Raw genomic sequence first — 16,043 nt, 5'->3', positions numbered from 1 at the left:
AATATATGTTGTGGACACCTTGCACCTCAGTATCAGTTTTGAGTTTGACTTGATAAATATTTAAGAAGACACAAAGGTTGGCCTTGGTGATAAATACATTCGTGTTCTTTTTTAAAGTGCTCTTTCTGCAGTGTTCCTCATGTACATGTTTTCAGAGGATGTTTACACTCGTTAAATGCAAACTGTCATGGAGCTTGTTTAGGCCTCAAACTAGAACTCTTTCACCAAGAAAAAATCCTCATTTAACGCACAATTAATAAGGAAGGTAAGGAGGTGACAGCCAGTGTCTAACTATCCAGTTTGACTGCTTGCCCAGCAATATCAAGTGAGAAGCGAAAGGGCAAGAACAGATAAATCGGCAATGCATGTTGCTTGCACAACTGCGAATGCGACACATGGCATGGCTACTATGAATGCTAATATGACGATAAAAATATTGTAGTTCTTACATTAGCCGATAAGCTAATTAATATTTTGCACCAGCAAACAACCAGTTTGGTAGCTGTAGTTGTTGCACTACTTCAGGAGTAAGATATTATTTTTAATGAAAATTGAGTAGTGCTGCGTTTAGCGAAGCTATTTCTGCCTGTACAATAAATTAGGCATTTTTAAAGAGGCGGCATATAACAATTGTGTTGCTGTGCCACATAATTAGTAAAGTGAGGGGAGGTTTAAGTAAGCGAAAGAGGAAGATTAACCTTGTCGTACAAACAGATCCTTGTCTGAGCTGTCGTCACTGATGCAACGGCTCCCAGATAACTTAGGGGGGGGGGGGGGGGGGGGCTAAAATTAGCCTTAAAAAGCTGACGCAATAATACGAAAAGCCATTGTAGAAAGTGTGGTTGCACCTTTGTTTGACCAGTGCAGTATCGGGGGCAGGGCCAGACAGCAGCTGAAATGTTATGTAATAGAAGCTGTTCATATTCAGTGCTCTAACATGCTAACAAAAACTGTCATTTAGTTTCTGTAGTGGTATTAAAGGTGCATTAATCTTTCCTATAAACAATTCTGCACTGGCATCTATGCAGTGTTTTCCATTTGCATATTCCGCAGTGCGGTAGCAAAAAGCTGTGAAATCTGTGTATTCACTTGCATGAGCTGGTTATACTTCATGAATACTTTGTTTAGCGCAAAACGACACACACAAGAAAGACGACAGCACAAGGCACTACTCTCAACTGACATCATTTTATTGCGTCACTCCTTTCTAGACCGCTCAAACTAGAGGAACATGAACAGTGAGCACCATGCGGTGGAGCCACCAACAACATCTGATCCAAAGAGCGCACTCATGCGACAGAATCCAAAAAACCAAATTCAACGCTGTACAAGGTTAAGGAAGGCACACTAATGCACTGTGACTCCAATGACTTAATGAAAAATGCTTCCGATAACTCTCGGGCGGTGGTGTCACGGCTCTTTTTCAAAATCGTGGTATCACGAAACATGGGTTTGCATTTGCATGTTTCACAATGCTGAGCCAAATGGGAACCTGTGCCTGTTGGTATGGATCGCTCATGTTCTCTAAGGCACTCGTTAACACAGCGGCCTGACTGCCCTACATACACTTTGCCACATGACAAAGGAATCTTATAAACGACACCGACGCTGCATTCTACAACTTCACGTGGTTCTTTTCAGAATCAGGTTTTTTACTTGTTTTAGAAATACAGCTGTACAACATTGACAGTTTCTGAGGAGCAGGAAACACTACCAGAATTTGGTATTTAGTTGCGACATTCTTTAGATTGTGCGCCACTCTGTGGCAATACGGCACAACTTCAGGCCTCTTCTTTTGTGTGATGCAGTTACTTTTGTGCCGCTTCCCTTTCAGTTTCTGAAGCAATACCTCCGAGACTGACGTCACCACCACACTTGGGTAACCAGCAGCCTGCAGCCTATTTAACTGTGCAATGAAACTCATGTTCGCAGAGTGATGACAAGATTTCATTAAGGAAGATTCTAAACACATCAAAGCAATGGCGCGTTTCGCAGTCTTTGAGTGCGCAGACGCGTAAGGTAAAAGTTCCTTACGTGCGCGTGGCAAGTACATCCAACAGGCGTGGCCTGTTTGTAAGGATAGCTGCAAATCTAAAAACTGGAGTTTACCATCCCTAGATAGCTCATATGTGAAAGTTAAACCTTTGCCATTGTCATTGAACAGTGTTAAAATATCAGCTACTGTCACGGAGCATTCGTTGTTAGTCTGTTTTATCACAACAAGAAAATCGTCAACATATCTAAAAATTTGAACCGAATCATTGTTTAAGGCACTCTTAAGAGCGCGGTCGACAAAAGATAAAAAAATATTACAAAGAGCAGGCGCCACACATGAACCAATAAACACACCATTTTTCTGGATAAAAAGGTTATTTTTGAACAGGATAAAAGTTGCACTTAAATAAAATTCAAGAAGGGACATGAAACTTTCCGAAGATAACCCGGTGGCAATGCGAAAATCTACCGTAAAAACTAGAATATAGGTCGAACTTTTTTTCAAAAAACCATCGCGAAAAGTCGACCCTCGACTTATATGCCGGACATTGGCGGAAAAACTACGGAAGTCTTGCAACAATGGGCGGATGAAGTAAACAGCCGCCATCGCCATCATCAGCAGCGCGGCGTTGGTTCTTTATTCTATGGCGTGGCACCGGCATTTTGCGTTTCCACTGTCGCAAAGATCTTTTGTGTCTTTCATGGTATGCGGGTCCCAGAGTTCGAAAGCATATTCTAACTTTGATCTCACTATTGCATTGTAGGCTAACATTTTAGTCCTTACAGGCGCGTTTTTAAGCTTTCTTTTTATGAACCACAATTTTTTTAGCGCAGCTGAGCAAACATCCGAGATATGAGTTTACCATGTAAGCTTATTGTTGAGGTTAACGCCAAGGTATTTACATTTGTCGACTTCGAGGACAGTTCTATTTCCAAGTTGGTACGGAAAAATGCTAGCAGATTTTTTTCTTGTTACGCGTAAAAGTACAGTTTTTTCCGCATTGAGCTCCATTCCCCAATTGGAACACCAGTCAGTGATTTCTACGAGGCATCTTTGCAGCACAAAATGATCATCATAGGACACAATTTCCTTGGAGATAACACAATCATCCGCGTATAACCATATGGACACATTACCAGGAATAACATCAATCAAGTCATTAACATAGATTAAAAATAACAATGGTCCTAGTACACTGCCCTGAGGGACTCCTGAGGTGACCTGACGTGCACTGGAAGTACAATTCCTAATATCAACAAACTGTTCTCTGTTTTTGAGATAAGCACATATCAACTGTATGATATGAAATGGGAGTCCAATTTTATCTAATTTATGTAATCGCTTTGCATGGGGAACTTTATCAAAAGCTTTGCTGAAGTCCAGAAAGAGCACATCTATTTGTCCAGATAAATCAAGTATGCGGGATAGCTCATGTACGGTTGTTATGAGTTACACTGGAGAGTCCTTTCCTGAAACCATGCTGAAAAGGTGATAGTATGCTATGATCTTTCAAAAACTCTTGTATGAAACCAACGACTTTCGCCGTGCCCTGTGGGCACGGCGAAAGCGCTGCGGACAAGGTGCTCAAAATGCTACCTCTTTTCCTGGTACAGGTCCTGCTGCTGTCAAGTGCGCATGCATCTTCGCAGACTATCGTTGAGCTTCATCAAGTTTCAACAGAAGAATTCGTCACCAAAGATAGCACATCTGGCAGCGCCGTCACCGTGGGGACGCCACAGGTACATGGATATCGGACGACATCGACCGTGATGTCATCAGCCCTTGGCCCTATAAATTCGGCACCACACCCGTCCGTCTTCAGTGGGCACGGCGAAAGCGCTGCGGGCAAGGTGCTCAAAATGCTACGTCTTTCCTGGTACAGGTTAGTTATGTGTGCACCATACGATCTGACGATAGGTTTCTTGTTCTCCTGCCGTGCCCACGCACATGTCTAGGCTGTGCCTATAGCTGCTATTGCTCATGTATGCTGCTTGTTTGTGGAGATATAGAAATGAATCCAGGCCCAACAGTTGATGAAATGTTTCAGAGACTCATTGAGGGGCAGAAAGACATTAGGTCTCGTTTAGAGACAACGGAAAGGGCACTGGGGAACTTTGGTGATCGCTTGAATAAGATAGAGGCAAACATAAAAGATCTACAGATGAAAACAGATGGGATTGACAACATAAGCATAGCTTTAAATGGTGTGCAGGATGCACTTACATGGCATCAAGCCAGACTCGATGATTTAGAAGATAGAAGTCGGAGGTCAAATTTAATTGTTTTTGGCGTAAAGGAAGATCTTATTGAATCAGAGTCAGACTTGCGCAGAAAAGTTATCGATGATCTCTTTTCTGCCAAATTGGGAGTGCAGTGTTCATCTGTAGCTCGAATCCATAGACTGGGGAAAAGTTCTTCTAATCGCCCTGTCATAATGTACTTTCAGGACTATAGAGAAAAGTGGTCTGGAGCAATGTATCTAAACCAAAGGGAAAAAACATCAGAATCGATAATGACTACTGCGCGGAAACATTGTGCAAACGAAAGCATCTTTGGCAAAGTGCAAAACTTGAAAAAAAGGCTGGAAGTAAGATTTCCTTGGGTTATGACAAGTTGAAGATCGATGGGCGGTACTATAAAAGGGATGCTGCTCTAAACTCTAGAACATTGATAGAGCGCAACACCAGATCCTTATTTGAAAGCTAACGGCCAGATACGTCCGATGTGCGGTTAGTTTCTTTCAATGCAAGAAGCATTGTGAACAAAAAAGATAAACTGGAAGATTGTTTGCACTCTTTGGATCCGCACGTGTGTGTCATAACTGAAACCTGGCTACACGACCAAATAAGTGACGATGACATAGTCCCACCAGGTTATCGGTTATATCGGCGGGACCGAGGATCTAGAGGGGGTGGTGTTGCTGGGGTTGCTAAATCCTTTGTCGATGTTGACGTAGAAAGCCAGATTGCTGAGCATGAAAGCCTTTTTTTGAAAATCAAAGTGAAGGAAACGGCGTTTTATTTGTGTGCAGTTTATCGTGCTCCAGACACTGATGAAAGCTTTCTGAGTAAATTGTATGACCGTTTGTTGTTGTTGCGAAATAAGAATGTTATTGTAACGGGTGACCTTAATTTGCCTTTAATAAATTGGAACAATCTGTCTTTTGGATTATCGCATACGAGCGATAGAATCCTTGATGTTATGCTTGCTCTTGGTCTTGACCAAATAGTTAGTGAATGTACTCGCGGAACATCAATTCTTGACTTGCTGTTCATTAGTGAAGGATTCAGACAAGGAACTGTTACAATTGAACCCGGCATATCTGACCATAAGTTAATTTCTTTTTCCTGGAAGGTCGGCAACTCAAAAACACGTGTGCTTGATGTCGCTACAGTTAAGGAATTTAGTAGAGCTGACGATGTGGCGATTATTGACTATATTGAAGAAAATGTTGGGATTACATGTGATTATCTGGAAAGCTCTTGGCAAAGTTTCGCTAATGTGCTTAGGCATTGCATTAAAAAATACGTTCCAAACAGAAAAATACTTAAAAAGCAGAAACATCCATGGATTACTTGTGAAATTATACATTTTAAGGGGGGATGAGGGGATCGGAACAAACTTTTTCATTTTTTATCTTAGAGTGATGAAATTTGGCATACAGGTTCGAAATAGCATCAAACAGGCAGCTGCAAAGTTTCACAATAATATCTTCAGTAGTTTTTATTTTATCATTATTTATATATTGCTCACATGTTGCTTGCTCGTGGAAAGCCTAGCGTGACAGCAAAATGGGTTATGGGTCTGTAAATGTTTTTAATAGTTACTAAGAAGTATAGTCTAAGTCAAGATTCTCTTAATTTCTTTTTAAATTTCTCTGCTCTTCTTCTAAACGATATAGTATGCACCTTCTCTTTATGTTTAGAATGTATCATGCTCCAATTATTGTGTAATAAAAAAATGGTGAGGCTAAATGGTAAATCTGAGACTGTCTTGACATAAGGCACGCTTCAGCAATTGCAGCAAAACAAACAGGATTAAAATCCGTGCTCCCATTGCCGTGCTATGCTTTCCACGAGCGAGGTGATAAGCCCAAAACAAACTTTTGAGAAAACAAGCCTCAAAGTTCCATACTGGCACACACTGTCTAGAATGCTCCTGCATTGTAAAACTTGGTGTCCTTGGCAGCAGGTGACTTCTTAGCCCTCTGTCCTTTCAGGAGATGGACTTTGCGTGCCTTCTTCATTCGCTGGGAGTCTTTCTCGACAGCCCGCTGAAGAGAGAGGGCACCAGGGCGCAGGCCCAATGTTGTGCACAGGTCTGAATAAGCTTTCAGACTGCCCGAGTTGTACTTTGAAATTGCCTCGTGCACTGCTGTTTCCATGGCAAACAGTGAGGCATGCTGGTCTTTTGATACTAGTGACCATATCACTGAATGGAGACTCTCAGCCGCGTTTTGAGTTTTGCCTCCTCTGCACCGGGCCAGCAACTGAGGGTCTGAGAGGCGCTGGTACACAGGCAGGAGTGCTTCAGCAACTTTAGCTGAAAGCTTGTACTTGTGAGCTGGTGCTGGCTGCCCTTCTGCCTCAGCTGATCGGTGGTTGCACCAGCTAAGGGGGCCAGGGGGACACAGCTCATGATGGGGCTCATCATCTGTTGATGTGATGTGGTAGTACGTCGCCATTACTGCCCTTTGCATTTCCTCGACTTCTGAGTGGTTCCGCAGAGCAAGGCCATAGTAGTTCGTCAGTTTTTTGATGAGCTGCTGTGTCAGGCCCCCCTTTCCACCTAGTGGCTCTCCTTTCTTTGCCTTGGCCACCAAAGAGCGAAGTGCAGCCCCCATTCGTTTTTTCACATGATTTATGCAGTCCTCTTTAGATAGCTGCACAAAACCATAAACTTCTTCATCACATAGAGTGCGAAACATGCGGCTGTCCCCATCACAAACTATATTTGTGTACCGTAAATCATTTCTGCTCAAGGAGCGCCTGAAGAGCTGTAGTGCAGCCTCAACCTCCATTCTTCCAGAATTCACATCAGTGTTTTTCTGGCACTGGTGTTGCTGCTTCCATTCAGCATAGTTGGGGTCACTTTCTGCTGGCTGTCGGCTGCACCCAAGGCAGAAGTTGGACAGAACTATGCAGTCCAACACAAGCCCTGTATGGAAATCAATTATACAGCCTACGCCGGTATGGGAGCTGTGGCCGCGTGTCAACCATGTGCCATCATACACTACTGTTATGTTCTTTGAAAATGTTGTCTCCATTTCAGTGTACACCTTTTTCACTGCCTCTACAGCCTCTGTGAAGATGTTGTGTGCAGCTGCCGCTGCGGCAGGCTTGAAAGTCTTTTTGAGGTGCCCATCATATGTTTTGTGGTGTAACCCACGATGCGAGACATTCATGGTGGCCCAGAAGTCATTAAGAGCAGTTGGTCCTTTCCCAATGCTCTTTATTGCTTGCATAGCTCTGATGTTGACCTCGAAAGCTCTAGAGCCGCTCTTCCTTTGTGAGGACCACTCAGACTGTAGGGTACTACCACAGGAAATGCATGAAAGTACCATCTTCACAGCTAGTCCCAGTTCAGTCTCGCGGTGCACTGCTAGGCCGGGCTGCTGACAAGTTGGGCAAAGCAGGGAACCAATCAGCGAGTTCAAAGCAGCAACTTGAACAAGCATAAATTCCTCTTCTGGAGGTGCGGGAATGGCATTTTCCTGTGAGCCAGTCAGCCCGAACTTGCGCTCCGTTGCTGAAACCGCGCGAAGCGATTCGCGAACTCTCGACGCTTGCAGTTCTGCAGTTTCCGTGGACACAAATCGTGTTTCCAGGTGAGCTTGAATAGTGCGACGTTCACTGGGCGAACAGTCAACACTGCGATGAGCGGCAAGGTCGGCCGCCGGCGCATCCGCGGCAGCGAGCGTGCGCCCGCGTTGCAGCTCCGTCGAAGCGCCGGAACTCGTCGATGGCATGGGACTGCCTTCACTTGCGGTTGTTGGCTGCGGAGACATCTCGGCGTTGAACGACTCACCGCGGAAGCGCGTCTCCGATGCTCTGCAGTCGGGCGGCGATGACCGCTGCAAGCTCACTCCGTGATCTGTGCTGGACGAACTTGCGACGGGACGCTCGCGTACGGCGAGACTCACTGGCATGTCGATCGTCACCGGTGAAGTAACACTGCGCCCGCGCTTCGACGGCAAAAGGTCATGGTTCGTCTCACTATCGCTGGCTGGTGCTCGACTCGGCGCAAGATCCCGCAGCACGTTGGGCGAGAGATCGCACAGCACGTTGGGCGCGTACTCCGCCGATTCTGAACGGACGCTCGGCTCGGCCGAACCACCTGCTGACAATCGCAGCTTCTTCCTTGCTGTGACGGGCTTGCGTTTCCGCTTCCCGTAGGCATGCTTCGTCCGGTACTTCTTTTCGAACGTGCGCGGATCCATTGCACGTGGTCGACGTCCTCGATACACAAGAGAAGGAAAGTCCAGAAAGGCTTCCCAGCAGCGGACAAAAGCAGACGCTCCTTGCGCTCCTTGCCTCGGCCGCCATTATGGCGCGGCGTCGACCAATGAGGAGGCGCCTTACAACGAGCCGCGGCGCAGAGCCAATCGGGGCGCGGCAGCCATTGGCTGCTCCGTGCTGCCACTCTCCTGTTTTTCTTTTTTTGTGCGCTTGCTGGCTGGCAGGGGAGGAAGGGAAGGGCTGGGACAAAGAGTCAAAGAGTCGGGCTTTCCAACGATACCAAAATGGCGGCGCTCCGTGGCGGGAAAGCCGAGCAGTCGCGCGTTGAACTTCGCGGCTTTTTCGCGATTTCGGGCGGATTTGTGGACGCCGCCACCGACAAATATATTTATTTTAAGTGCTTAGAGTTTGTTTTTCGGTGAAATATTTCAGTACAAGATAGAAATGATGCTGTAGATTCTGAAAAGCGTACTTTTCAAAAATCGATTTTTTTCGCGAAAATCGCGATCTGATCCCCGCTTCCCCCCTTAAGCGTAGACTTAAGAGATATCGTAAGAAGCAGGGGACGTCAACGCCACTTTTTATAGAAATCAAACATGACCTATTATCAAAGGTGAGCTGCGCCAGGACTAAATATTTTACACACACATTAGCAGAGTTTCTAAAGACTGATCTGAAGAAATTTTGGCAGCATTTGAGTAAACCCAAAGATGCACTTACTAAAATAAAAGTTAGGGACAAGATTATCACTGATGCTGCCGAAATAGCTGAGAATTTTAATCAGTATGTCTACGAGGTGTTTTCAGAATTAGATGAATATGAAATAAAAGCAGTGGCTGCACCAGAGGATGGCATTGAAGTAACTCGTGAGGGTGTTCTGGCGATGCTCTTGAAACTGGACACTAAAAAATCCGCTGGACCCGATAGTCTTCCGAATGCATTTTTGAGGTGTTACGCAGAACAAATACCGGGCTGCCTCACAGACATCTTTAAACTCTCATTAGCAAACGGAAAAATTCCTTCACAATGGAAAATAGCACGGGTGGTTCCCGTATATAAAAAAAGTGATCGATTGTCTGTTTTAAATTATCGGCCTGTTTCCGTAACATCCATTTGCTGTAAGATGTTGGAGCATATTGTAGCCGGTTACCTGCGAAAGTTCCTGAGCGATCATAATCTTTTGTTGGATAATCAGCACGGGTTTCGGCAGGGGTTATCTACAGTTACTCAGACTGTTTTGTCTGTACATGAATTTGCGCGGGTGCTTGATATGTCCGGGCAAACGGACGTGGTTTTCTTTCATTTTAGCAAGGCCTTCGATAAGCTGCCACATGGCAAACTTCTCTATAAGATGGAATGTATGGGTATTGGCCTCGAGCTCCACCACTGGAAAAGCTGGCGCCACCGTCGGCGTGACGTGCTAGGAGAGATCACGTGGATATAGCGGCCGCGTCGGCTGCTTCGGGCGCGCTGAAGCGAGCTGAAAACGAGTTTAAATTCCCTCGTACGCTGCGGTCGTTTAGTGGCGAAATTTTCCCGCTTCGAGTGTCTCCTTTACAACGCTTGAAAGCACTACAATAGGTAGTGGCTGCCTTTGAAGGCGCGCAACATGGTAGGCTACTGCTAGGTGCCGCAGGGCCAAACGCACGTAACGGAGGCCGGTGTCAGGCTTATTCACACGTAGCCGCAGGACAAGAAGCTGCGTGAAGATTGACTCGCGAAACATAAAACCGGCAAACAGTCATCGGCTAGAACTCGGGTATGCAGCAAGCACAGACGCGAGGAAGATTTCTGCTACGGCGCCCGGTCTGTGATGTTCTGAAAACGCGCACTGAGACGCTCGCCCGAGTCCGCTGTCGATGCTTGTCGATGAACTTGTCGATGCTATAGATACTGGCAAGTTCAGTGGAGTGGAAAGGGAGCGGTAAGAAGCACATTTAAAAAAGCATGGCACATGGTTATGTTTGTGTTATGAATTAATGCACTGGATTACAAAAAAGGAGCAATGGGAAATTGCACGCTGAGAACACCGATAAACATACAGTGCGACGCAACTCGAGAAATAGTATTGAAAGGTCGAAGAATTTAGAAGAAAAAAAAAAGATTGAATCGTTGCGACGGCACATCACAGTCCCCGTAGGCGTCGAAGTCTCTACAATGAAATTATTTTTTAACAGCTCTGATAGCGCCCACGCAACAATGGTTGCTTGTATACTGTCAAATGCTCATATTCTGCGGCCTAAAGCTCATGGCACGGTGTGAAAATGCGCGCGCGGAGAAAGCGACACAGTGCGCGGACAAGCATGCAGACGCGCAGTCGGTCGCTGCGAAGCTGCGCGATCGCTGCATTGAGGCTTCTTTCTATTACACTCCATTTAGTTATACAAACACTATAAGAACATATTTCACATAGTTTGCTCCCAGCGTTTACCTACCTTTCACGCAAGAAGCCGGTTCGGGAGACTCCATTGCGGCGACCGTGCGCAGTCGCGTTCGCTGTACGTATTCGGTAAAGAGATAGCGTCTGTAAACGATTGTGTGCTTTCAGTTTGCCCAAGCTTATTATTTGACTGTAAGAAACTTCTCTCGTTTCGAAAGTACTTACAGAAATGTCCGGGAGAGCTCGCGCATGGTGTTTTCAGTGAGCACTGACAGCAAAACCTATGAGGAACGCGCCACGTGATCCCTCATACTACGCCAGCGAGGCGCCTCCGATAGATGGCGACTCCGTAACTCCTCGCCGCCAATACCATTTTTTATTATTCGATGGATTCAAGACTACCTTACAGACAGACGGCAAGATGTGGAAATTAATAAGACCGCTTCTAGTGTTAATGTTCATTCAGGAGTTCCTCAGGCAAGTGTGCTGGGACCTTTGTTTTTAATATATGTAAATGATTTAGTTGCGGTTGTTCCTAAAGATGTCTCTGTTAAGTAGTTTGCAGACGACTGTGTTGTGTTTAAACAAATTTCATCTGAACATGACCACATCTCTGTTCAAAAAGCAGTTTTTGCTATTGAAGAATGGTGTCTGAAATGGGCTATGGAACTTAATAGTGAAAAAACTGTTCTCTTACGGAACTAGAAAAAAGTCTCCCATTTTGCTTCCTTACTTTCTTCGCGGCAACATGATTTTGGAAGTTGACAAATATAAATATTTAGGCATAACACTCGACAATAAGTTAAAATGGTCGGCTCACATTACTAATATTGCTACATCTGCACTTCGAAAGCTATAGGTTTTACGAAGAAAGCTAAAAACTGCCCCTGCACACATAAAAAAATTGGCTTACGAAACTTGTGTGCGGTCTTTACTTGAATATGCTTCAGTAGTGTGGGACCCATACACAAAAAAAGATATAATGATCCTTGAAAAAGTCAATAGGAAAGCGGTTAGGTTTATAAACGGAAAATACAAAAGGGAAGACTCCTTCGCAGTTAATGATCTCAAATAGCATTCATACACTAGAAACCCGCAGAAAGATTAATAGATTGATATTCTTGAACAATAGTTTAAAAGGAAAAAATAAGCTCCGGCTTCCAGAATGCATTAAGCGTCCTCTAGTGAGAAGGACTCGGAGCGTTCATGAGCGTTCACTTGCTCCTATCTTCGCCAAAACTAACAGCTTTAAGTACAGTTTTTTCCCTAGAAAAGTGCAAGATTGGAATTCGTTACCGGCATCTGTTTTTTCCTCAAAAAATTTTTCTGATGCGTTACATCGTCTACTTACCTGATATTTATTTATTTATTTATTTATTTGAAAATACTGCCAGCTGCTATTTAGCAGCCAAAGCAGGAGTGGTACGTAGAAAATTCAAAGGGATACTGTACAAGCAAAGAAAATGTCAAAATAAAATTCGAACACAGCAAGCTCACACACAGTGTTTCACAGATCATACTTGTACGCTACTGCGCAGAACAATATCTCTGAAACTAATGACATGAGTTGAATAAAAATTCGGTACGAAAGGAATTGCGTACTTCGCTCACAACTGAGAAATAGCCGATAAGAATGAGTCAACAGTACGTTTGTTCTTTACCTCTTGTGGAAGCCTGTTCCATTCTCTTATCGTTCTAGGAAAAAATGAAAATTGATAAGCGATAGTTCTAGCCTGGGGTACAATAAGGGTAAGTTCGTGCTTTCCGCGGGTACTTCTACACGTGTTAAACTGTAAGTATTCGTCAAAATTCATTTTAGTTTGGCCGTTCACTATCGTGTAAAGCATCTTCAGACGGTGTAGCTTACGGCGTTCCTCCAGTGTTGGAAGGCCAGACCTTGAACGGAGATCAGATAGTGATACTTGTCTTCCGTAGGCATTAAAAATAAACCTGAGTGCTTTTTTTTGTACTTTTTCCAGCTTTTCTGTATCAGTTTTAGTGTGCGGCTCCCAAATGACATCACCATATTCAAGTAGAGGACACACCAGTGAAGTATAACCAACTAGTTTCGTCTTGCTTGTACAGTGCTTCAGACGTTGCCGCAGTAACCATAGTCTTTTTGAGGCTGTCGAAACTATCTTTTTAATGTTTTGTATGTTTTGTATCCTTGTGCTGCTAATATTGTATAATTTTATTCTTTTGGTATCCGTATGCTGCTAATATTGTTCAATTTTATTCTTTTGGTTTATTCTTTTGATATATGTGTGCTGCTAACATTGTATACATTTTATGCTCTTGGTTATGTAACAATGTAAATTCACTCCTGCTTGGGTCAAGCAATGGCCTGCAGTATTCTGAAATAAATAAATAAATAAATAAATAAATAAATATGTTCCACTAGCTTACAACACGAGCTAGTAATAGATATAGGACGGTAATTTGAAACAGATTGGCGGTCTTCTTTCTTGTGTACCGGCACAACACGTGCTTTACTCCAGACTGATGGTATTGCACCTAATTTTAAGGATAACTGGAAAAGATTAGAAATGAATTCAGATAATTACTCAGAATATCGCCTCAAGAAAGCATTAGGAATGTTATTGGGCCCTGCTGACTTCTTAATAGTATTTATATTTAGAAGCAATGCCAGGACACCTTCGCGACTGATTAAAATATTATCTACCGATGGGCTACTTGCACTGGAAAGTTCACACTCATCACGTTCTGTAAACACACTTTGAAAATATACATTGAAGTATTCAGCAATGCAGTGCGCATCCTCTATTTCAATTCCGTTGACGTTAATGCTTTGTATCTGTTGTCTTCTCTGGCTTAGATGCAGTCAGAACTTTTTAGGATCGCTAGAAATAAATTCTTCAAGATTCAAGCTGTAAAACTCATCTCTAGCCAAATTTACCTTTCGTAGTAAGTCTTGTTTCAGCTGCGTAATCTGCAATCAAATCAGATCCAAAAATGTGGTGACGCTCGGGAAATGTGCATGCACAGTACTATAGTGCATCACGCAGGTCTCCCAATCCTTTCTTATCTAGTGTGTGTCCCTCCATTCACTTTACTCAGGTACGGCTGTGCTGTGAAGATCGTTACCGATGGGGGAGCTTCCTGTTTACACAGCAGAAGCGATACTCGTATCTATATAGATCAAACTTCAAGGGTCCCAGAAAACTGGAAGGATGCAAACATACTGATCCACAAAAAGGGAGACTTTAAAGAATTGAAAAACCATAGGCCCATTAGCTTACTCCCAGTTTTATATAAAATATTCACCAAGATAACTCGCAATAAAATAAAGGCAACACTAAGCTTTTCCCAGCCAACGGAACAGGCTAGCTTCAGGAAGGGATACTCTACAATGGATAACATCCATGTCATCGATCAGGTAATTGAGAAATCCGCAGAGTATGATCAACTTCTCTATATGGCTTTCATAAATTACGAAAAGGCATTTGATTCAGTAGAGATAACAGTAGCCATAGAGGCATTACGTAATCAAGGAGTACTGAACGCTTACGTAAATATACCGGAAACTCTTTAGGTGCCTTTATTCTCCACAAGAAAAGCAGGGAGATACCTATAAAGGAAGAGGCCAGACAAGGAGACGCAATCTCTCCAATGCTGTTCACTGCGTCCTTAGAAGAAGTATCCAAGCTATTAATTTGGGACGATTCAGGAGTAAGGATCGGCTGTGAATATCTCGGCAACCTTTGGTTTGCAGATGACATTTTGTTCAGCAACACTGGAGTTGAGTTAGAACAAATGATTGAGGACCTGAACAGAGAGAGTAAGAATTGGGTTGAAGATTAATATGTGCAAAACAAAGATACTCATGAATAGCCGGACAAGGGAACAAGAGTTCAGGATCGTCAGTCAGCCTCTGGAGTCTGTGAACGAGTGCATTTACCTTGGACAATTAATCACAGGGAACCCTGATCATGAGAACGTAATTCACACAATGAAAATGGGTTGGAGCACATGCGGCAGACATTGTCATTACCTGACTGGAAACTTACCATTATCATTGATAAGGAAGGTGTGCAATCAGTGCATTTTATCTACTGCTGACATATCGGGCGGAAACTTGTAGACTGACAATGAAGCTTGAAAACAAGTTAAAGACTGCGCAAAGAGCAATGTAACGAAGAATTCTAGGCATAACGTTATGAGACAGAAAGAGGTCACTTAATGTGCAGGTTAGATAACCGGCGGACCATTAGGGTTACAGGATGGGTGCGAAGAGAGGGGAAGCACAGTCGAGGACGGCAGAAGAGGGGTGGGCGATGAAATTGGGAAATTCACGGGCGCTAGTTGGAATTGGTTGGTGCAGGACAGGTGTGATTGGAGATCGCAGGGAGAGGCCTTCATCCTGGAGTCGACACAAAATAGGCTGCTGCTGCTGATGATGAACATTATGGTTCATTGTATCAAAGGTTTTAGTAGTCTTAAAAGGCTGAGCCCACATGTACCCGAGATCAAGTGAATAATAATATAATCAGTTGATGTTAGCAAAGCCAAGTTAGGTGAACTTCCTGAACTTATACTGAAATGACTAGGTTTCAGCAAGCTAAATTTAAGGTAGTTGTTAATACGGTAAAGCAATAACTCTTCTACAACTTCACTAATTGAAGATAAAATACATATAGGATGATAGTTAGAGACCAGCGTTGTCACCCTTTTTGTGAAGAGGAACTACCTTAGCTTTCTTAGACATCTAGGGAATGTTGTAGTGAAGTGACGCAGTTGTTACTTTTCTGACGCATCAGCTCACCAGGGAGACAACAATGAGAGGGGATGAGTTCAGGCAGGGGCAAGGCCAGATCCGCAGATACGAAGACGGGAAGTCCCATTTGAATAACTAGGTTTATTAACTTAGAATTTAGATTTATGCTCTACTCATATCAAAAACAAAACGATGACACACCGATCGTCGACGGCATGCCTGACCGGCAGGTGGTGAAGTCCCGCCTGTGTGCTGCTGTCTCCTTGCTCTCTCCAAAACTTCTCGGACCATTCCTTAAACGAGTTTCCGCAGCATTCAAGGGACCCGCGGGTCGGCGGGAGGTGCAGGCTTCTCCACCAATGGCCTATTTCGACCCATCGGGCTGGCCGACAGGATCCAATAAGGGCCAGAGTTTAAGAGTCCAAGAATGGTTGTGAAAATACTCCGCATAAAAAATAAATTTGCCCAAAAGTA

At 44.0% G+C, this 16,043-nt stretch overlaps 2 protein-coding genes across 8 annotated transcripts in view; one reads left to right on the top strand and one right to left on the bottom strand.

Moving 5' to 3' along the window:
* Window positions 1–16,043, top strand: part of LOC139053411 (uncharacterized) — a 62,302-nt gene that overhangs the window by 5,203 nt on the left and 41,056 nt on the right. For 6 of the 7 annotated variants that reach the window (XR_011510459.1, XR_011510461.1, XR_011510462.1 and 3 more), the window contains one exon: window positions 3,610–3,878. Coding sequence is in view for 2 of the 7 variants with exons in the window: in XM_070530431.1 (XP_070386532.1) it covers window positions 3,766–3,878 (113 nt within the window). In the remaining 5 variants the exon portion in view is untranslated. The remainder of the gene's footprint in view (window positions 1–3,609; window positions 3,879–16,043) is intronic. The other variant, XM_070530430.1, reaches the window with a different exon arrangement.
* LOC139053410 (uncharacterized) lies at window positions 5,610–8,435 on the bottom strand. The gene has a single exon (XM_070530429.1). The coding sequence runs from the start codon at window positions 8,433–8,435 to the stop codon at window positions 6,144–6,146; it is 2,292 nt and encodes a 763-aa protein (XP_070386530.1). The 3' UTR covers window positions 5,610–6,143.

The sequence above is a fragment of the Dermacentor albipictus genome, unplaced genomic scaffold (assembly GCF_038994185.2).
Source record: "Dermacentor albipictus isolate Rhodes 1998 colony unplaced genomic scaffold, USDA_Dalb.pri_finalv2 scaffold_116, whole genome shotgun sequence".
Classification (NCBI taxonomy): Eukaryota; Metazoa; Arthropoda; class Arachnida; order Ixodida; family Ixodidae; genus Dermacentor; species Dermacentor albipictus.
The sequence above is the reverse complement of the archived record's forward strand: the minus strand, read 5'-3'. Positions and strand labels throughout refer to the sequence as shown.

Coding starts and splice junctions, on each gene's coding strand:
- LOC139053410 (XM_070530429.1), bottom strand. CDS start 8,435: ATGGATCCGCGCACGTTCGAAAAGAAGTACCGGACGAAGCATGCCTAC.